General features: G+C 39.3%; 1 protein-coding gene across 1 annotated transcript in view; it reads left to right on the top strand.

Moving 5' to 3' along the window:
• The window catches only part of LAMB4 (laminin subunit beta 4), a 104,416-nt gene extending 81,043 nt beyond the window's left edge, over nucleotides 1–23,373 (top strand). Inside the window, exons 29-34 of the mRNA XM_063815948.1 lie at nucleotides 3,208–3,352; nucleotides 9,358–9,565; nucleotides 12,587–12,725; nucleotides 15,981–16,154; nucleotides 17,777–17,930; nucleotides 22,747–23,373. Coding sequence (XP_063672018.1) covers nucleotides 3,208–3,352; nucleotides 9,358–9,565; nucleotides 12,587–12,725; nucleotides 15,981–16,154; nucleotides 17,777–17,930; nucleotides 22,747–22,886 — 960 coding nt within the window. The 3' untranslated portion in view covers nucleotides 22,887–23,373. The remainder of the gene's footprint in view (nucleotides 1–3,207; nucleotides 3,353–9,357; nucleotides 9,566–12,586; nucleotides 12,726–15,980; nucleotides 16,155–17,776; nucleotides 17,931–22,746) is intronic.
• Nucleotides 23,374–23,634: the final 261 nt, after the last annotated feature.

Raw genomic sequence — 23,634 nt, 5'->3', positions numbered from 1 at the left:
GACATGTTTGTTTACAGCAAAACCTACATAGAAATGTCAAGACTCCAAGCATTAAAAATTTGGAAACAGGCCAGGAGTAGTGGGTCACGCCTATAATCCTAGCACTTTGGGAGGCCAAGGCAGGAGGATCCCTTGAGCCCAGGGGTTCAAGACCTGCCTGGGAAACATAGGGAGGCCGTATCTCTATTTTGTTTAAAATAATAATAATAATAATAAAAGAAATATATAAATTAATTTTTTTAAAGGGTTGAAAACTATAGATCTCTCAAAGCAAAGAATAATTTTTCATAAATTCATAAATATGTAAGGGTATATTTGAAAACCTACTAAATATACAAATTGTAATGTTAGAATTTCATGTTAGAAAATAGCTTAATAGGAATTAAACCGTACCTTGAACTCATTCCCCTGTTGATAGACTGAGAAAGTTGTTTTAACATTTAAGTACCTTATAATTAAATCTATAATGATTTGAAATAATTTCATTTACTTTTCTGGTCATTTATAAATGAGCATCATTTTTAATTACCTAGTTTTCTTTAGACTTTTTTTTTGAGAATGCATTTTATTCTGTGGTTTGAAAACAGGATAGTGGTGTGCTCCCCAATCTGTTTCTTTTTTGACAATACGCAAAGAGCCTCTGACAAAGAAGAAAAAGCTTTTAAAGAGCTGAATTTTTTACCACTATATGTTGAATATTGTATCAGTAAGCATTCTTGTTTGCAAGCAAAAAAAGCCCACTCCTGGCCAGGCGCAGTGGCTCACACCTGTAATCCCAGCAATTTGGGAGGCCGATGCAGGTGGATCACCTGAAGTCAGGAGTTCGAGACCAGCCTGGCCAACATGGTAAAACCCCATCTCTACTAAAAAATACAAATACAAAAAAAAAAAAAAATTTAGCCGGGCGTGGTGGTGCATGCCTGTAATCCCAGCTACTCGGGAGACTGAGGCAGGAGAATTGCTGGGACCCGGGAGGCAGAGGTTGCAGTGAACCGAGATCATGCCATTGCACTCCAGCCTGCACCGACAACAGTGAGACCTCGTTTAAAACAAAACCAAAAACAAAAAGACCCACTCCTGAACAAGAAGGAAATATATGTAAGGACATCTGGGCCTCAAAATCCAGTAAAGGATAGAGGGCCAAGCTTGGGAATGGGGTGAGAACCACAGCCAAGATACACACACACACACACACACGCACACACACACACACCCTATATCCTTGAGCAAGCATCTGATTAGCCAATCTGGAACATATCCCTACATAAATATTGAAACTTTACTTACATAGTCACAATTCTGTATTGCCACATCATTTTCCATTCACATGTGGTTCTTCATTGCTTTAACAAATATCCACCTACTGTGTGCCAGGCATCCATCTACAAGTTGAGAATACAGCAGCAAACATAGCAATGTAAATCCTGGTCTTAGGTCCCAGTGCTTAAAACACACCTTAATTGTTTAATGTAATTTTAAACTATTATATTGCTCCTTCTCAAAAAAATAGAAACCTCACCCACATTTAAAGGAGTCCTGATTGCTGCTTGATCATATCATTAAGTCAATAATATGTTAAGCTATCAGTGTTAAAAAATTATCCTTGAAATCCATATTAGCAGAAGCTAGTTTAATCAGCACATAAATGGAGAACTGGAAAACGATGAGAGGGGATGTCATGTTGATGAAATGGTGTGCTATTTTCCTCTTGATTAGAAGGAGGAAGAGTGCCAGAAGAGATTGTGAGAGAATTCTCAGGAGTCAGTTGTGACAGAAGATGGATTGCAGAGGGATGTTTTAAGAGTGAAGTAATTTCTTGATCTCTTTCTTTCTGAATATGGTATCAACTAATCTAGCCTGAGATTTCCTCTGTATCACTTGGTGCTTTGCTGCCTAGGGTATTTTATTTCTGGAATTCTCATTTTACTGCAATCCATTCTTACTGCTATCCATTTTAAAGCTAAGAAAGTTCTAGAGAATTAAGTAACAACTCTGAAAAAAAAGATACACATTTTAAATCATGTAAATACTTTTTTATTTCATCATTTGCCAATGACTATAATTTAAATCCTTTTCTTAAAAATCTGTATGGCTCAAATTAAGCAGGCTCCTTTTGTGGGGAAATAAAGGGAATTTTTTTTCTTTTTTGAGACAAGAATCTCACTCTGTCTGGCCCAGGCTGGAGTGTAATGGTGCGATCTCAGCTCACTGCAACCTCCGTCTCCTGGATTCAAGCGATTCTCCTGCCTCAGCCTCCCCAGTAGCTGGAATTACAGGCATGCGCCACCATGCCTGGCTAATTTTGGCATTTTTAGTAGAGATGGGGTTTCACCATGTTGGCCAGGCTGGCCTTGAACTCCTAACCTCAAGTGATCTGTCTGCCTTGGCCTCCCAAAGTGCTGGGGATTACAGGCGTGAGCCACCGTGCCCAGCGGATTTTTTTTTTTCCTAATTATGTTTGATCCTAACTAGCCCTACTTCTGTCACAATTAATTTATTCAATAAAGCTCAGCTTGTTGGCAATATTGTCCTATTGCTTCTGGGTTTTTTCTCTCTCTCTAATTTGTTGGAATCCCAAGAAAAAGTCCATGACCTTTCTCAGATCACACAATTAAGAATTTGCACTTCTAGTTTGCTAGCCTATTATTCCTGTCATTCCTCTACCAAGAGTACAAAGTGTCTGGAATTTATCTTTGTAGCCCACTCTCAGTTCAAGCTCATTTATTAAGAGGAGGAATGCTTTTTTGTTAGTTTTCAAAGAAAGTACATTACTTGAATTTGAGGAATGTTTAGAAGAGTAACATTTTAACTTACATAAAAGAAAATGCTCTCAACCTATTAAACGTGATGACCATGGCAGGTAAGTAGTCCTATGTAATTTATGGGAAAGTTGTTGGTATTAAAGAATGCTAAAGCCCCATTAAAACAAAATTTGTGTTTTAGACTTATATTAGAAAAATTCGTTAGTGCTAAGTCAATAATGTTCTAAAAGATAAATTAATGATAAATTAAAGAAAACATGATAATGAGAAGAGATAATAATCACCTTGTAAAAGATTCCTTGCAAATGAATCTATGGTTTATCTAGACTTTTATTTAGTTTTTAGTGACAGTTTTATTTGGTCCAGCTAAGTAATTAAACATCAAAGAACATGCCTTTGTTGAGTATATTGTCGAGTATTCTTCATTGTGTTTTTCTCATTCCAGATCGAAAGTATAAGTGAACGGGCAGAAGTCTCCAAAAACAATGCCTTACAGCTAAGGGAAAAACTGGGAAATATAAGAAACCAAAGTGACTCTGAAGAAGAAAACATCAATCTTTTCATCAAAAAAGTGAAAAACTTTTTGTTAGGTAATTTAAAAATATATATTAGGACTAGTTTTTGTTTTTTTCCCTTTTTAATGTATAGTCAAACATCATAGCCAGTTCCAAATTATATTAATTGGAAATGACAAGCCTAAATCAGAAAAATGATATACCCTTTGGTTTTTAATTCCTTAATGAGAATAATCTCAAAATACCAACTCTGTGCCAAAAAATTACAGCTTTCTGTAAAAGATAAATGTGGTAACAAATGCTAGAATTTAGTTAAAATTCCAAACACATGAACTTTGTGTTTAAAGTTATTTTATTTTTTTTTAAGGAAAGTTCAACATGACAATTCTATCAGATTCCCCAACATCAGGATTCAGTAATTTTCTTTGCTGACAGAAATGATATGAGATCAAGATATGCTGAATTTTAATTAGATATCAAATATCATAGGGAGTTGGCATCTAAAAAAAATTATTAGCTATTATTGACTATTTTCCAAGTCTTCTTTTGTTGGTTCTCTGTGGCTGACCAAAAGTAGCTGATTTATTGTACATTATGCCTTACTTTGGGAGAGTCTCATTTTAAACTCCAGAGAATTAGTAAAGATTAAAAAAATCAAGTACTGAAGCTGGAAATTGACCTGAAACCTTACTCTCTGTACACATACACACACACACACACACACACACACACAGAGAGAGAGAGAGATTGAGAGAGAGAGAGAGATGATTAATGTGAAGAGGCTTTATTTTCCATAACCATTTTTCAAATTCAATAATTTAACATTTTATACATGAATTGGCAATTGGAGCATCCATTACAATCTCTTCAATCACTTCATTATTCTACTTAATATGTGTGAGAGACCCCTGTGGCCAAGGTTTTTTGGGTTTGTTTTTTTGTTGTTGTTGTTTGTTTTTCCTGTCTCAATGTTTCTAGAAATTGAATTGGCAGTTTCTAGCTGTTGTTTTCAAGATAAACAAAAATCAGGTGGAAATTACCTTTGACAAAAATAGTCAGTAAAAACGAATGGGGTAGAATCAGTCTACTGGACATTTTGTTGATTCAAAAGCAAACTTTCAATGAGTAAGCTGGATGAATCGGTATTGACTGGACCCAGGTCTAGGAATAGGCTGAACTAAGAACCAAAACAAACATCAAAATCAAAGTTGCTAAACTAATTGCATGAACTGGTAGAATAGGGTCTACATGACCTCCTTTCTATCTAGTTTGCTGGGTCATAGAGCCTGTCCTCTTATTACTCTTCATTGCTACTGAATACGTTTCTAATAAATATTTTACTTTAATTAACTTGAGGAATTGAAAGAAATCTATGTCCAGATTATTAAAACTAAAGGCATAAAGAACTATCATTACAACTAGGCATAGAGAAAAATCCTGTTTCTTACAAGAAACTTCTTACTGCTCAGTGTCCCTAGAGCCCTGGTGACCAGGAAGCTTTCATGCCTTGCAATGCCCTCCACCCACCTCTTGCTTCTCTTTGCCTGGCTATAAAGCCCCAATAAAATTATCATTACATTAGATGATGACCATACTATTCAGCTCTTCTTTGACCACCCTAATATTTTTCTTGAAATCTGAATGCCTTATTAACAAAGGGATGTATCACTTCTCCTGAAAGTTCTATATATAAAAATTTGAATCTATAATCTCATAATAAATACAAATAACTATTTGATGAATGAATAAGTGATTGAAGTAAATTCACTTTTCATTCGAACTTTTTTTTTAACTTTTAAGTTCAGAGGTACATGTGCAGGTTTGTAAACTCGAGTCACAGGGGTTTGTTGTACAGATTATTTCATCACCCAAGTATTAAGCTTAGTACCCATTAGTTATTTCTCCTGATCTTCTCCTTCCTCTCACTCTCCACCTTCTAAAAGGCCCCAGTGTGTGTTGTTCCCCTCTATGTGTCCATGTGTTCTCATCATTTAGCTCCCATTTATAAGTGAGAAGATGCGGTATTTGGTTTTCTGCTCCTGTGTTAGTTTGCTAAGGATAATGGCCTCCAGCTCTATCCATGTTCTGGCAAAGGATAAGATCTCATTCTTTTTTATGTCTGCATAGTATCCATGGCGTATATGTACAACATTTTCTTTATCCAGTCTATCATTGATGGGCATATAGGTTGATTCCATGTCTTTGCTCCTGTGAATAATGCTGCAATGAACATGCATGTGAGTGTGTCTTTATGATAGAATGATGTCTAACCCTTTGGGTATATACCCAGTAATGAGATTGCTAGGTCAAATTGTAATCTTTTTTTAGGTCTTTGAGGAATCACCACACTGTTTTCCACAATGGTTGAATTAATTTACACCCCCACCAACACTGTATAAGTGTTTCTTTCTCTCTGCAATCTCATCAGCACCTGTTATTTTTTGACTTTTTAATAATCACCATTCAGACTGGTGTGAGATGGTACCTCATTGTGGTTTTGATTTGCATTTCTCTAATGATCAGTGATGTTGAGCTTTTTTTCATATGCTTGTTGGCCCCATGGATGTCTTCTTTTGAAAAGTATCTGTTTATGTCCTTTGCCCACTTTTTAAGGGGGTTGTTTTTTTCTTGTAGATTTAAGTTCCTTATAGATGCTGGATATTAGACCTTTGTCAGATGCATAGTTTGCAAAAATTTTCTCCCATTCTGTAGGTTGTGTTTACTCTGTTGATAGTTTCTTTTGCTGAGCAGAAGCTCTTTAATTAGATTCCATTTCTCAGTTTTTGCTTTTGTTGTAGTCGCTTGTGGTGTCTTTATCATGAAATCTTTGCCCATGCCTGTGTCCTGAATAATATTGTCTAGGTTGCCTTCCAAGGTTTTTATACTTTTGGGTTTTACATTTTAGTCTTTAATCCATCTTGAGTTAATTTTCATATAAGATGTAAGGAGGGGGTCCAGTTTCAGTGTTCTGCATATGGCTAGCCAGTTATCCCACACCATTTATTGAAGAGGGAGTCTTTTCCCCATTTCTTGGTTTTGTTGACTTTGTCAAAGATCAGATAGTTCTAGATGTGTGGCCTTATTTCTGGACTCTCTTTTCAGTTCCATTCGTCTATGTGTCTGTTTTTTGTACTAGCACCATGCTGTTTTGGTTACTGTAGCCCTGTATTACAGCTTGAAATCAGATAGCACAATGTCTCTAGCTGTGTTCATTTTGCTTAGGATTGCCTTGGCTAGTCGGGCTGTTTTTTTGTTCCATATGAACTTTAAAATATATTTTCTAGTTCTGTGAAGAATGTCATTGGTAGTTTGATAAGAATAACCTTGAATCTGCACATTGTTTTAGGCAGTATAGCCATTTTAATGATATTGATTCTTCCTATCTATGAGCATGGAATCTTTTTCCATTTGTTTGAGTCACCTCTGGATTCTTTGCGCAGTGTTTTGTAGTTCTCCCTGTAGAGATCTTTCACCTCCCTGGTTAGCTGTATTCTTAGGTATTTTATTCTTTTTGTGGCAATTGTGAATGAGATTGCCTTCCTGGCTTGGCTCTTGGCTTGACTGTTGCTGATGTATAGGAATGCTAGTGATTTTTGTACATTGATTTTGTATCCTGAGACCTTACTGAAGTTATCAGCTTAAGGAGCTTTTGGGCCAAGGCTACGGGGTTTTCTAGATATAAGATCATGCCATCTGCAAGCAGGGATAGTTTGACTTCCTCTCTTCCTATTTGGATACGCTTTGTTCTTTCTTTTGCCTGATTGCTCTGGCCAGGACTTCCAATACTATGCTGAACAGGAGTGGTAAGAGAGGGCATCCTTGTCTTGTGCTGGTTTTCAAGGAGAATGCTTCAGCTTTTGCCCATTCAGTATGATGTACTAGAACTTTTTTAATTAAAAAGCTACTGTTTCTGGCCGGGCATGGAGGCTCACGCCTGTAATCCCAGCACTTTGGGAGGCCGAGGCAGGCGGATCACATGAGTTCAGGAGTGTGAGACCAGCCTGGCCAACGTGGCAAAACCCTGTCTCCACTAAAAATACAAAAATCAGCTGGATGTGGTGGTGCGTGCCTATGATCCCAGCTATTTGGGAGGCTGAGACAGGGGAATCACTTGAACCCAGGAGGCAGAGGTTGCAGTGAGCCGAGATCGCACCACTGCACTCCAGCCTGAGCGATACAGCGAGACACCATCTCAAAAAAAAAGAAAGAAAGTACTGTTTCTTTAAAGAGCCAACTCCCTGATTCTATTTAAAATGTCATTTTACTTCCCTCACAAAAAAATTCTTGTCACATTGCTTCAAAAATATTACAGAAAGTAAAATATTTCATTTATATTAAGAAAAATAGCTAAAGCAAAATGACTACAAGCAGAATATATATTCATGTCATGTCACTCAAATGCTGAAAATCATTTTTGGCTCCCACTGTTCTCTGAACAGTGTAAGTTCCTTAGCCTCTGACACAGGGACTTGTGCCATCTGCTCCCAGCCCTTCTAAGCACACTACTCTCCTGCCAAGAGTGATCCATGCACTGTTTCTTGTACCACCCTGAGCTTTAGCTCCTGTAATTCTCTCAGTTTAGAATATCTCTTACCCCTCCCCACACCCCACAGTCTCCACAAGTTTAACCTGCTGTCCTCCCAGGTCCAGTTTCAATGCATCTGAAATCCTTCCTGGAGTATTTTCTCCTTCCTCTGAACCCCATAGCATTTTGCCTTATATTGATCACTTCTGTTCCTATGTGATCAATATTTGTATATAATGACTTATAAGTCCTCACCTGACGGCAAGCCCCCTGAGGATAAGATCCTTGTCTAGTTCATCTCTAGCTTCCCTATGGGAATTGTAGGTGTTCAGTAAGTAGCTGGAGAGTGACAAATGGCTTTGCTGTAACACAGGAGTATCCAATCTTTTGGCTTCCCTGGGCCACACTGGAAGAAGAATTGTCTTGAGCCACACATAAAATACACTAACACTAACGATGGCTGATGAGCTAAAAATAAAAATAAAATCACACACAAAAAAATCTCATAATGTTTTAAGAAAGGTTACAAATTTGTGTTGGGCCACATTCAAAGCCGTCCTGGGCCACATGTGGCCCCTGGGCTGTGGGTCGAACAAGCTTGCTCTAACAGTTCATCTTCCACTTTAGTTCTCAATAGGGGCCAAATTTACTTTTCTGGAAAGTAGAGCATGGATGTATTTGAAAGTTTCTTTGGGGGGCACAGTGGCTTATGCCTGTAATCCCCGCACTTTGGGAGGGCAAGGTGGGCGGATCAGGAGGTCAGGAGATCGAGACCATCCTGGCCAACATGGTGAAACCCCATCTCTACTAAAAATACAAAAAAAATTAGCTGGGCATGGTGGTGCATACCTGTAATCCCAGCTACTCAGGAGGCTGAGGCAGGAGAATCGCTTGAACCAGGAAGTAGGAGGTTGCAGTAAGCCGAGATTGTGCCACCACTGCACTCCAGCCTGGTGACAGAGTGAGACTGTCTCAAAAAAAAAAAAAGTTTCTTTATAACATGCTATTAACATGTTCTTTTACTCTGTATTGTCTCACTCCAATCCCAGAATAGGCCTCTGAGTTGTAGCATCAGGTATAGTTACCCAATTACATAGATGAGCAAAAATTGTGAGACTTTTTAATGTCATGGAGGACCAGAATCCAGTTTTGTTGACTTCAAACGCAGAGCTTCTCCAGTGTCTCATTCATTGTGCTTAAATCTTCATGACAGGTATCTAAACATGTTAATTGCTTTTGAGTATGTACTTATAATAAATCATTCTCAGGACATTTTTTAGAATACACACAATGTTCCAAGTCTTTAGTATTTTGTTTTTCCAACAAGCACTTGTTCAGCAAGTATTCAGCACTCAGTGAGCAGTGTTTCTTCCAGAGAGAAGGGACAGCTGAGGATGAAGAAGAATCTATAGGAACCTACAGTCTAATCCCTGTATTCTAGGGGCGCATAATCAAATGCAAGTGCATTTGGCTGAGACATCATTGTGGTTATACTTTTAAGATACAGTGTTTGTTAAGGAGACATGATTACCTAAAACCCTGCTTCTTATTTAAGAGGAAAACGTGCCTCCAGAAGACATCGAGAAGGTTGCGAATGGTGTGCTTGACATTCACCTACCAATTCCATCCCAAAATCTAACCGATGAACTTGACAAAATACAGAAACATATGCAACTCTGTGAGGATTACAGGACAGATGAAAACAGGTTAAATGAAGAAGCAGATGGAGCCCAAAAGCTTTTGGTGAAGGCCAAAGCAGCTGAGTAAGTACTGTATTAATATTCTTATCTTGCTCTAACAGACCATCTGCTGAAAGGACATCAGGAAAATGTTTGCCTAGGGATCTATAGCATTCAAATGAAATTACCTTCTGATAGTTCAGTGCCCAAGTTGAGGGCTGAGCTCTCTTTGGAGATTCCCCAGGAAGCTGAGTGACTCGGTGACAGGGTTCAGGGTTGTTTTCTTCCTGTTTTCTTAGACTCAAAATGCCTTTCCAGTGGCCTGATACCTTTTTATACCAATGCATACCAATAAATGTGAAATACTCATTATATGCCAATATTTTAACAGGTGGTTGGAATATTGGTATAGTTTTTCCCTTATTTATCAATGTTTGGTATTTTCTAAGTTTACTATACTAAGCAGTACTTTGAAATCAAAATTATTTTTTAAAGTCTGTCTGATATTTCACTTCCTCAGTATATTCTCGGTAAAGATATTAGGTTGGTGCAAAAGGAATTGCGGTTTTTGCCATTATTTTCAATGGCAAAAACCACAATTCCTTTTGCACCAACCCAATATAATGATGGACACTAGAGCTCCAGGAGTACTGCAAGATGAAAATGATATCTATGGTATACAGAGTTAACTAACTCTTGCCTTTTGTCCTGTTGACTTAACCAACCAAAAAAGAAAAGCCAGATTGATGTTTTTATGAGCATGGGGTGCTATGGGTCAGGGTTACAGGATCAGTTAGGTGGTAGTATCATCAACACCCACCATCACTGAGATCTGAGCCATTGTCACTGTCTCATCATCCACGTGTATAAACGAAGTGCACCAGATTCATCCAAAAGTCCAACCCCTTCTAGGTTTAATATTTAAAACGAGGAAGATTAACTGCACAGCAATTACTTAAAAGATTAAGTAGGCCGGGCACGGTAGCTCACGCCTGTAATCCCAGCACTTTGGGAGGCCGAGGCGGGCAGATCACCTGCGGTCAGGAGTTCGAGACCAGCATGACCAACAGGGAGAAACGCTGTCTTTACTAAAAATACAAAATTTGCCGGGTGTGGTGGTGCATGCCTGTAATCCTAGCTACTTGGGAGGCTGAGGAGGAGAATCACTTGAACTGAGGAGGTGGAGGTTGCAGTGAGCCAAGATTGCGCCGTTGCACTCCAGCCTGGGCAACAAGATCGAAACTCCATCTCAAAAAAAAAAAAAAATCAAGTAATCACACAGCAATTAAAAGTGATACTGATGGGCTGGGTGAAGCGGCTCACGACTATAATCCCAGTGCTTTGGGAGGCCGAGGCAGGTGGATCACTTGAGGCTAGGAGTTAGAGACCAGCCTGGCCAACATGGTGAAACCCCGTCTCTACTAAAAATACAAAAATTAGCCGGTGTGGTGGCATGCACTTGTAATCCCAGCTACTCGGGAGGCTGAGGCAGAGAATTGATTGAACTTGAACCTGGGAGGCAGAGGCTGCAGTGAGCTGAGACTGCACCACTGCACTCTAGCCTGGGCAACAAGAGTGAGATGCCATCTCAAAAAAAAAAAAAAGTTGATAAAAGATATTTAATAACAGGCAGAAATTCTTATATTGCAATGGTAATGCTTTTTAAAAAGCAGGTAACATCCAAACTGAACAGGAAGTTGAAAATAAAAAGCAGGTAACAATTTATACATGAAAGAGGATCTTAATTATGAAAATAAAAAATTTTGCTACAATATCCTAACATTTTAAAAGATGGCAAGATTACTGGTATTTTTTCCCCTTCTTACATTTTTTTTCTTTTTTTTTTTTGATACTCTCTAAATTTGCTATAATAAGCAGTACATTGAAAATCTTTTTTTTTTTTTTTCTTTTGAGACAGGGTCTCGTTCTGTCATCCAGGCTGGAGTGCAGTGGCACGATCTCAGCTCGCTGCAACCTCCGCCTCCCAGATTCAAGTGATTCTCATGCCTCAGCCTCCCAAGTAGCCGGGATTATAGGCATGCACCACCACACCCAACTAATTTTTTGTATTTTTAGTAGAGATGGGGTTTCACTATATTGGCCAGGCTGGTCTCGAACTCCTGACCTCAAGTGATCCACCTGCCTCAGCCTCCCAAAGTGCTGAGATTACAGGCATGAGCCACCACGCCTGGCCTGCAGTCGTAAATTAAAAATCTAAAGGAAAAAATAATATAAGAAAAAGATAATGGTGGCAGGGAATAGAAAAAATGGACACTGGTACCCTGGGAATGTTACAGAAATGAAATGGTGGTGGCAGTGGGATGATGAGGAGGGAAGGCTCCTGAAGGTTAGAAAGGGAAACAGAGATTACCATTGGAGGAAAGGATAGGCTGGGTGGTAAAGGGAATATTTTGCAATTTAGCTAACTCTACTGTGGGCACACTCATTTCTAATGATGCTTCTGCAAAGGTCTGTCTGATATTTCACTCCCTCAGTACATTCTTCTCAAGGTGGTCTTGAGCCCACAGATCTAAGTATTTGGTGATTGTTGACTTGAGGTGAGTTCCTTTCTGCAGAAAGACTGTTATCACTTGGAATGCTTGTGATTTTAACCTTGGGCTTCTTAGTGGCTGGAATGTCAGTGAAGCTTAGCTAACTCTGAATAAACAAGCCTGAAAATGCAGGGCCTGTAGTCCTCTCTTTGCTCTCTGTGGGGCCTCTGGACCCTCCCAACCCCCACTCCAACAGAGATTGAGAAAGTGTAGCTTACATTTGAGACATCAGGGAAACTGGAATTCACGGGATAGTTTTTATGTGCAAAGATTGATAGTTCTATCACCCCAAACCTTTATCCTTAATTTCCATATTTAACAAAATATGTATCCACTGGCTATGAATATATACGTGTGTGGGGTTTTTTTATTGGCATTTAAATATACCTATTTCTCAAAATGAAGACTTCAGCACTTTCTCTTGTTCAAGAGTAATTTAAATTTACTTAATAATTCAGTAAAGTATTTGGTTGAGTCAAATGAACTCTCTCAAGGTGAAATGAGTGAATAATTGTGTATTTATCTAATCTGACATGTTAATATCTTACCTTAGGAAAGCAGCAAATATTCTATTAAATCTTGACAAAACATTGAACCAGTTACAACAAGCTCAAATCACTCAAGGATGGGCAAACTCTACCATTACACAGCTGACTGCCAATGTAACAAAAATAAAAAAGAATGTGCTGCAGGTATTTGTCTTCTTTGAAACTAACCTGAAATAGGTTTTGAGGGTAAAAACAACACAGTGCTTTTTATGTATGCCAATGCTATGCTTGCTTTACGGGTCTGATGGGATTATTATGAGGATAAATAAGATTTGGGTAGTATTATGCATGTATTTAATATTCTACAGAGCACGTCTCACCGTCATATTAATTGCGACCAATTCTGGGGTTGCACCAAGGCAGGTACTAACACCAGCTTGGAAATGAGGAAACTATGATTCAGGAAGGTTAGGTGACTGCCTAAGGTCACACAGCTAATTAGTGGTAGATATGAGGCCAGAGCATCTCCCTTCTGATACCAGGGAAAGGAATAGACTTTTTAAAAGCTCACAAAAACCAAAGAAATGAGTTAACTATTGTAACATTCTTATAATTAAATGTGCATGAAATCTCATCAGAGTATCCTAAAACTAAAAAAAAAAAAAAAAAAAAAAATACTCATCCAAAAGAAATGCTCCATCTGGCCAGGCATGGTTGCTCACACCTGTAATCCCAGCACTTTGGGAGGTCAAGGTGGGTGTATCACCCGAGGTCAGGAGTTCGAGACCAGCTGGGCCAACATGGTGAAACCCCGTCTCTACAAAAAATACAAAAATTAGCCAGGCATGGTGGCGGGCACCTATAATCCTGGCTACTTGGAAGGCTGAGGCAGGAGAATCGCTCCTCCAGGGGGCAGAGGTTGCAGTGAGCCGAGATTGTGCCACTGCACTCCAGTCTAGGCAACAGAGCGAGACTCTGTCTCAAAACAAACAAACAAAGCAGAAAGCAACAGAACAAGAAGTAATACACGAGGAAATAAAGGGGTTGGATAGGAAGAGGTTGCATATATGGGGTAGTAAAAAGGAAGGCCCCAGGATTTCCCCTTCTAGGCATATACTTAGAACAAGGGATGGCAAAACATGACCACAGGCTGTATTGTCTATGGATGCTTTTGCACTACAATGACAGAGAGTTAAATATTTGGGATAGACACTTTATAGGCCACAAAGTATAAAGTATTTACTAGCTGGCCCTTTACAGAAAAAGTTTGCAGATTGCTGCTCTAGGCAAACTCCCACATATGCCCAAGGGTACAGGAAGGGACTTCCATTTCTAAAAATATGGTGAACCAATCTCTTAAGGAACCCTGGTAGTTGAAAAAAACACATAAAAATATTAGATTGGATATTTAGATTTTTAAATGCATAGCTGAATTAGTAAGAAACTTTTGATAGTCTCAGAGGCCAAAAATGACAGGAAAGCATGAATTTAGAGGTAATGAAGCACTAACTTGACAGCAGGCAGCAGGCATCTGCCCATCCCTGGAGCATTCAAGCTTTGGGTTTTAATGGTCACCATGCATATAAGACAGAAAGCAAAGGCCACACAGGAAGCAACAAGATTCTTGCATAGAACTGGGACCCCAAATGGCAAAATCCTTAATGAAATGTTAAAATCTCTCTGTCACACACACACACACACACACACACACACACACGCACACACACACACACATGCAAACACACAGAGTCAGTAGAAAAACTTGCCCCTGGGTTGGGGAGTAACATCTCCACTAAGATTTGCTAACCATGACTGTGGCTCTAACACAATTTTGGGGCTAGAATTTATACTACCTGGGTGGCCCTCAAAACCCTGGTATCATTTGAAGTAGCCCTGGGTTGGTAGGGCTCCCAGATGCCTGGCAGAGGCAAACAAAAATCCTCTCCAAAGGAACAACCTTAAAACCTAGCCATCAAGAGTTTCCCCCAAACGTGTAAAGAAACAAATTGCCTTTTTAAAGATTTTTTTTTTTTATTTTTTTGGGATGGAGTCTCGCTCTATCACCCAGGCTGGAGTGCAATGGCACAATCTCGGCTCACTGCAACCTCCACCTCCTGGGTTCAAGCAAGTCTCCTGCTTCAGCCTCCCGAGTAGCTGGGATTACAGGTGCGTACCACCACGCCCAGCTAATTTTTGTAATTTTAGAAGAGACGAGGTTTTGCCATGTTGGCCAGGCTGGTCTTGAACTCCTGACCTCAGGTGATCTACCCACCTTGGCCTCCCAAAGTGCTGGGATTACAGGCATAAACCACCGTGCCCAGCCACAAATTGCCTTTAAACAAGAGTCATCAGAAATAATGAACAACAAAATCAGGACACAACAGACAGAGGATATTACCATTATTGGATACAGAATACAAAATAAGATTGTTTACTATGTTTAAGAAAATCTAAGAATGTATGAAAGTATGACCAAAAAACAAGAGACAATGTCTAATAACCAGCTATATTTGAAAAATATTTAAATAGGACTTCTAGATATGATCAATATGGTCACTGAAATAAGAAACAAGCATAAAGTGTTATTACTGTTTGTAAGGGGAAAAAATTAGAAGTCACTTGCACCAGCCGGAGAATAGAAAATACAATGTTGTATGTTCAAACAATGGAATGCTTTAAACTGGTAAAAATTAATGAACTAGAGCTATGTAAATTAGCTTAAATGACCTACATAAGCATAATTTTCATAACTTTTCATTTTAGAAAATCAACTTGCAGAAATATACAATATATTTATATAAGGTGAAAAAAAAATTTTAATACTATATATTGTTAGGAATACTGCATAGGTTGTAGAAAAAATGCTATAGAGATACATGGAATGACAGAAATTAGATTCAAGATAGTGGTTGTCTTTGAGGGGAGAGAGAGAAGATATAATGGGGAGTGGTACGCTGAGGGCCTTAGCTCATTGTTAATGTTTTATTCTTAAACTGGCTGGTGGGTACATGGCTATTCGTTATATTTTTTCTTTTTTTCTCTTCGCTCTTTTTTTTGTTTTTTTCTTTTTCTTTTTCTTTTTTTTTTTTCTTTTTTTTTTTTTTTTTGTTGTTGTTGAGACAAGTTATCTCTTTGTCACCCAGGCTGGAGTGCAGTGGCACAATCACAGCTTACTGCATCCTCAACCTCCTGGGCTCAAGCAATCCTCCTGCCTCAGCCTCCCGAGTACTGGGACTACAGGCACGCACCCCACACTAGGCTAACGTTATATTTTTCAGACCCTTTTGTATGTCTGAAATATTTTATTATAATATTTTAAATAAATGCAACAGAAAAAGTGGAGGCACTATTTTCTTTTCCTTTACACTCAGCATATTTTTCAAGGGGTTAATATATCATTTATCTTCTTGTTTGTTTCATAAAGAGATTTTCCCTTTTTGGTCTTTAAATCAACAACAGGCTGAAAATCAAACCAGGGAAATGAAGAGTGAGCTGGAGTTAGCAAAGCAGCGATCAGGGCTGGAGGATGGCCTTTCCCTGCTGCAGACCAAGTTGCAAAGCCATCAAGACCACGCTGTAAATGCGAAAGTTCAGGCTGAATCTGCCCAACACCAGGCTGGGAGTCTTGAGAAGGTCATTAGTTCTACCACTGCCACCAAGAGCAGAAAAGCAGGGCTTCTTTGAAAGATAGTTCTTTAACCCCAGATTTTTGTGCCATTTCTCATCATTTCCTTTGTGCTGGTCCATGACTCAATGGTATGTCTTTGAGGGGATCCTGATGCACAAAGGATTTTCTATCTGTAGAAGGCAGAAGTCCCTGGCCAAATCATGTTGGAGTGTTTCCTCCCCCATCTCTCTATCCTATTATTCTTAGTGGTATCCTGGTCAATCAGTCCATAAATCAAATTTGCCCTGAACTTCCAAACTTTCACAATTTATGTTGTTTGTCTGTATTGCATGTTTTTGCCCTCTATTCTCATTCAGTCACACAACATATAAAGAAAACAATAAATGAAAGTCACCTGCCAAAGAAAATACATCAAGTTACAAAAATCAGAATGAGTTAATTAAACAGTTGTGGAAAGTGGCCCATTAATTTAGGTTGCTGAAAGAACCTATCAGCTCATTTTCCTAGCAAGAAACCTTTGGTTGGTTGCATTAATATAGTTGCCTAAACAAAAGAAAAATGTTAGTGTATTTACATTTGGTCTATTCTCCTGCTTTTAATTCCTAATGTGCTGGGTAAATTTTCCACTGACAGGAACTGAGAACATTTTTTGTGGAACAGAGATTGAGAAAAGTTCTTTTTTTTTTTTTTTTTTTTTTTTTTTTCGTGAGAAAGAGTCTCTCTCTGTCACCAGACTGGAATGCAGTGGCTCAATCTCAGCTCACTGCAACTTCTGACTCCTTGGTTCAAGCAATTCTGCTGCCTTTGCCTCCTGAGTAGCTGGGATTACAGCCACGTGCCACCACGCCCAGCTAATTTTTGTATTTTTAGTAGAGACAGGGTTTCACCATGTTAGCCAGGATGGTCTCGATCTCCTAACCTCGTGATCCGCCCGCCTCGGCCTCCTAAAGTGCTGGGATTACAGGCGTGAGCCACCACGCCCGGCCAAGAAAGGTACTTTCTACTCACCCCGTTCCCACTTCCATATTTCATTTCTGGCTCTGGCCTTTATTCATCTACTTAACCTTCTAGGTTGTCAACACACAAGGTAACCCACAGATTTCCATTCTATTCAAGGGGGATCTCCATGCCACACTTCTACTTCCCCACCTGCCTCCCTTCCTACCTCATTTCTCTCTCACCTTTTTGCCAACCAAATAACATATCCTTGCTGTTTCTAAATCTTCATCACTCACTCCGTCCTTCATTTTACATATATAACTGATTGACTGAACTGAACCAGAGATTTGTCAAGGATGGGATTGGGTCATTTCTGTCTTCCATATCCTCCCTTAACATAGAGCAGAACAACCAATTGGTGCCTCAGACATAGTTGCCTTAACATGAAATAACAATTGCTATTTTGAACAAAGAAGTTTTATTTTTAATAGAAGCTGACATTTTTTTCAATCTGAAAAAACAAACATGCAAATAAAACTCTGCCGGAAATATCAGAGCAACTCAAGTGTATTGACTGGATTAAGGTTTCCTCTGTATTCCTTCTATGAATGGTATTAAGAGAATCATCATGCATATATGTACATGCTTTATACATATTTTCTCATGATGGAAGTGTTGCTTGTTACAGGAATTTGTTGAGCTGAAAAAACAATATGCTATTCTCCAACGTAAGACAAGCACTACAGGACTAACAAAGGAGACATTAGGAAAAGTTAAACAGCTAAAAGATGCGGCAGAAAAATTGGCTGGAGATACAGAGGCCAAGATAAGAAGAATAACAGGTATCTGTTCTTTTATCCATCCTGCCAATTTGATAATAACATCATGGTACTCTACCTTACTAGTAGAATTTATACCATTGTCAGCTTACAGTTTTATCACATGGGTCCACTGAGGAGAGAGAAGTAGAAATTGGTCTTGTGTTTTGGGGACTGTGAAGTTAACAAGCCTCTTGCATGGATTTGCCTAGAAAGGTTAATGAGCATCTGCCTTGCATTAGTCAAAACAAACTGAGATTTCCTTTGGTCACCTTGAAATGCCCTTTTTTGGCTGGGCACAGTGGCTCACACCTGTAATCCCAGCATTTTGGGAGGCCAAGGCGGGTGGATCACCTGAGGTCAGGAGTTCGAGATCACTCTGGCCGACATGGAGAAACCCCGTTTCTACTAAAAATACAAAAATTAGCCAGGCATGGTGGTGGGTGCCTGTAATCCCAGCTACTTGGGAGGCTGAGGCAGGAGAATTGCTTGAACCTGGGAGGCAGAGGTTGCAGTGAGCCAAGATCATGCCACTGCACTCCAGCCTGGGTGACAGAGTGAGACTCCATCTCAAAAAAAAAAAAATGCCCTTTTTTTCTAACTCTGTTCTCAACTGGGGGTGAGATGTCTAAAGACATTTCTGCTTGTCATCCTAGAAGGTACTACTAGCATGTACTGGGTAGAGGGCAGGGATTTTGCTAAAAATCCCACAGTGCACAAGACAACTGCCTAAACAAACAATTGTCCTGCCCAAAATGTCAATAGTGCTGAGATTAAGAAACCCTGTTCTAACCTATGTTGTTTATTTTTCCTCTCATGAAAATAACTCTCCAAAAGAGTCAATATAATCTAGGGCACTAGGTCATCTAGCATATAACTTTGGATAGCAACCCAGAAAGAATCATATTCTAGACAAGGATTTTGATCTAAATGGACATTCTGACGCACACAAAGTGTTGCAAACATGGAATACCGGCCAGGCGCAGTGGCTCACACCTGTAATCCCAACACTTTGGGAGGCTGAGGCAGATGGACTGCTTGACCCCAGGAGTTTGAGACCAGCCTGGCCAATATGGCAAAACTCTATCTCTACTAAAAATAAAAAAAAATTAGCCAGGCGTGGTGGCACATGCCTGTAATCCCAGCTACTCGGGAGGCTGAGGCAGGAGAATCGCTTGAACCCAGGAGGCGGAGGTTGCAGTGAGCCAAGATCACGCCACTGCACTCCAACCTGGGCAACAGAGAGAGACTCTGTCTCAAAAACAAAACAAAAAACATAAAATACATACAATCAGAAAGCTAATCAGAATCTTTTTTTACACAATTGATATTTATGATTTTTGGGGGCAATCATGTCCTTAACTATCTCTAACCATCAAGAAATATCAGATGGTAAGTGTATAGTTTTACCCTTGGTTGTATTTATTATCTTCTAAAACTTTAAAACTAGGAGTGTAAGTAATTCTCAAAATATTAAAGTAACCAAAACTCCTCACTTATAAATGCCTCTTTTTTATTATCAAATGAGTCTTTGGCCTTACAACCACTTATATCATTACTATGACATGAAAAAACTGAAAATGGAACATTAGTATGGGCCAAAGTCAGGAAAAATACATACCAAACTGCTAACATTAGTTATCTCTAGGGAGGCAGTGGGAGTGAAGAAGAAACCACTGCTTCTTGCACTTATATAATTGTTTTAAAAGCAGCAGGCTTGTGGGTAATTTTTTTTCATTTTTAAGTATTTTCGTTAAAATGCTATTTTAACTATGAAATACTAAGAAAGATTCAGAAAAACAGATTTTTTTTTAAATCTTGCATTCAACACCTCCGTGCTGAACTGAGATGGAGACTGCTCACCCCCCCATCCTCTGACCACTTGTCAGACAATACCATGAAAGTCAGTTTCTATTATCCTAGAACTTGGCCCTTACTCTAGGAGTAAAAACATGGGGAGAATATTTCTGTCCTGCTTTTATGTCATATTGTTTATGTCATACACAAATTGTTTCCACTGATCCCCATTGACCACAGCTTTTATAGTTCTTGAAATTAGATTGGAAGAGAAGTTGAAGTTAGAGGGCTTCTCAGGGAGGTCTAAAATAAGGCATTCTACTGCCTTTTCTCTTTTCCTTTTGAGGCTGTTTCCAGAACTCAGCAAGATAGAAAAATGAGACATTGATTTGGCTGTCTTCCCCATGCTGCCACTTGAGAAGGGGCGGAACCACAAGGCTGTGCCTGTTCCTCTCTGTTAGGAAGAGGAGCCCCTGGATCCCAGTATGGAGCCCTTGGCAGCAACAATATTGAGAGAGTGGGGAATGGACTCTAGTCTTCAGCCACGGTCCTTCCACAGAACTTGGTGTCAGTCGGGGTCCCAGCTAGAAACAGAAAGCATACATGGGCATAATTTTGGACAAAGTATTTAGAAGTGGAGTTGTCTCAGTCATTTATTCACTGCATAATAGATTACCCCAAAATGTAATGGCTTAAAATAACCACCATTTCTTACTTTTCTGTGGGTTGCCTGGCTGGTTCTTCGACAGGTCTCACCTGGGTTTCTCAAGCAGCTGCGTTCGGCTGATGGCCTGTTAGGGGCCAGGTGTGGCTGAGATGCTGGCACTCTCTCTACGTGGTCTGTTATCCCGGGCTGCTTTACAGCTTGGTTGTTTCAGGGCACCACAAGAGTGAGAAGAGAGGATGAAAGGTTCCTGAGGTCTTGCAACATCAGTTCTTCTGCTTTTCTATTAGTCAAAACAACTTATAAAGCCAGCCCAGATTCAGGGGCGTGGGGGTAGGAACAGGGTAAGTAGATTCTACTTCTTGATGGGAAGAACTACAAAGAATGCACAAGAATGAAGGGAACCCACTGAGGCTGTGGAGGTACTTGGTGACTAGCAGCAGTGAGAAGGCATTAGCCTCTCTACACCTGAAGGGGCCAGGGAAGCAGGAACGTTACCAGAGCCCTGTGAACACCAGAGTGTTAGGAAAGAGGCCACCCCACAGGAGCCTGAGGGATGGAAGAACTGCATACACCTCCATGCTGAACTGAGATAGAGACTGCTCATCCTCCTATCCTCTGACCACTTATCAGCACTGTCCATTGGCCATGTGTGAATGAAAGCCAGAGGTCAAGGGAGCCAAGTGCTGTTATCCAGGAAGGGTAGCTTTCCAGAACACAGACGAGGATGGCGAATGGGTCTGGTGTAACCAGCTCAATCATATTAACTTTCCTGGTACAAACAGAGGCCTTTATTATTCCTTTAGTCCAAATATGGTTTCAATGTTGAATCCCCTTTTCAATCCCAAATAACCTATATTTGAAAGTTTCAGCCAGGTGTGGTGGCCCATGCCTGTTATCCCAGCACTTTGAGAGGCTGAGACGGGCAGATCACCTGAGGTTGGGAGTTCAAGACCAGCCTGACCAACATGGAGAAACCCCATCTCTACTAAAAGTACCAAATTAGCCAGACATGGTGGACTATGCCTGTAATCCCAGCTACTCAGGAGGCTGAGGCAGGAGAATCGCTTGAACCCAGGAGGCGGAGGTTGCAGTGAGCTGAGATCACGCCATTGCACTCCAGCCTGGGCAACAAGAGCAAAACTCTGTCTCAAAAAAAAAAAAAAAAGAAAGAAAGAAAGAAAGAAAGAATCTAGTGACAGAACACTCACCACCTTCCACATTAGCTCTTTCATCTTTGAGCAGCCATGACTCCTAGAGAGTTTTTTATATTTAGACAAAATCTTCCTTCGTGGAGCTTCACCTGCTAGTTTCCATTTTATTTCCTCAGGATGACAGAGAACACATTTACTCTGCTTTCCTAGGTTGGCCCTTCAGATACTTGAAAACAGCCACGGCACATGCCCTGAATCTGCCTTCCTCATATGAAACATCACCAGTTAATTCAATGTTTGTTTACAGGACAGTTTCAAGTATCTTCAGCAATCTGATTCTTTTTTCTAAACACATGTTAGTTTGACAATTACTCCAAACCAACTCGGTATTCAGGTGTGATCTGACCAAATGAAGTGAGACATTTACCTTCCCGCTTCTAGAAGTTATCTTCCCTCTTTTAGAAGTTTTGCAAAAACTCTAATGTCAGAGTTTCTTTGCAAAATGCTGCCTCACATTATTAACTGTAGCTCTCTATGCCTCTTGTATCCACTTATATGGTCTCCTTGTTAAGGTTTACTAGAATTTCCAGATATTTGTTGAATGAAGACTATATAAATGAATGTATAGATGGATGGATGGACGGATGGACAGACGGACGGATGGATGGATGCATGGATGAATGGATGGATCAATGGATCGATGGATGGGTCAATGGATGCGTCGACGGATCAATGGATTGATGGATGGATAGGAGTGAAGCCAAGGCATCACTTAGCTGTTACTGTTCAGGGACTTCAATATCAGCAGGGAGGAATCAACACATGAAAGTCAGTCTTTTTTTCTGAAAGATTGGAAAACACTAAAGAACATGTTTTAAAATGAAGCTAAAATAATAAGAACAAACCTTTGGAAATATAGCACTTCAGCAAATCCCATCAAGGATGTTATCTGTCTTTTCATTCCTAATGAATTCTAACCAACTACAGCCTCACATTGATAAATGCCTTAGATATAAAAGTTTTTAGACAAAATTGTCAGTTTGCTCTAATTTATGTGAAAACCTTGAGAAGCCTGATGAAAATAGATGATTTATCCATTGAATCCAAACAGAAAACTAAATATATCTTTGAGAGGCGCATAAATCCCTGTGTTTGGTATAATGTAGGTATCCAGCAGGAATCCATTAAATGGAAATATATCATTTCTTTCATTTTCTTCTTTCAGATTTAGAAAGGAAAATCCAAGATTTGAATCTAAGTAGACAAGCAAAAGCTGATCAGCTGAGAATATTGGAAGATCAAGTTGTTGCCATTAAAAATGAAATTGTTGAGCAAGAAAAAAAATATGCTAGGTGCTATAGCTAGGCAGAGTTAAAGAGCAAAAGCTTGTGCCTTTGTTTCTGTTTTCTGATGTACAAGCCCCTGGGGCTCTGTTGAACCTGTGAAATACTGACAATGTCTTCTACCTTCCTTCCCCACACCCTGTCCTTATTAAACACCTGCTCAGTGTGGCTGGAGGTTGAAATGCCACCAGGAAAATGCCACTTCATAATCGAAAGGGGAAAGTAATGAAATTGTCTCTGGTTTCAGAAACTTTTCCTCTTACCTTCCTTTCTCTTTCCTAACTTAAAAATAACAGGTTCCATATAACAAGTAGAAATTTAAGTAAGTACTCTACTAACTTAATAATCATTTCAGTCAGATAAACCTAAACATTAAATAAATATCTCCAATATTAGGATGGAATACATATGTATGGCATGTACTAGATTGTCCTATATTTTATGTTTATTTGGATTTGCTTTTATTTGTAAAATTATTCTTTTCTGAATAAACTGCATACAATTCAAAATGCAACTTGCTTTTATACCTACATTCCTACATGCTCATTCTCAGCCAGGGGATTCTGTTTTCCCCAAGTAGAACTGGAACAATATTCAAAAAGATAAATATTGAACTACTTCTCCTCATTTATCAGTGGACATTTTTGCTGTAAAATGTGTTGCTTATTTTAAAAAGTATCAATCATGTTCTTATTGTTTAGTATAAAAGATAATATTGTCTCATTTCAAAATGAGTCTGATTTCATACTAACTATTTTTGCACGTATGAT

This window comes from Pan troglodytes, chromosome 6, assembly GCF_028858775.2.
Source record: "Pan troglodytes isolate AG18354 chromosome 6, NHGRI_mPanTro3-v2.0_pri, whole genome shotgun sequence".
NCBI lineage: Eukaryota > Metazoa > Chordata > Mammalia > Primates > Hominidae > Pan > Pan troglodytes.
This window is presented reverse-complemented; position numbering and strand designations above follow the sequence as displayed.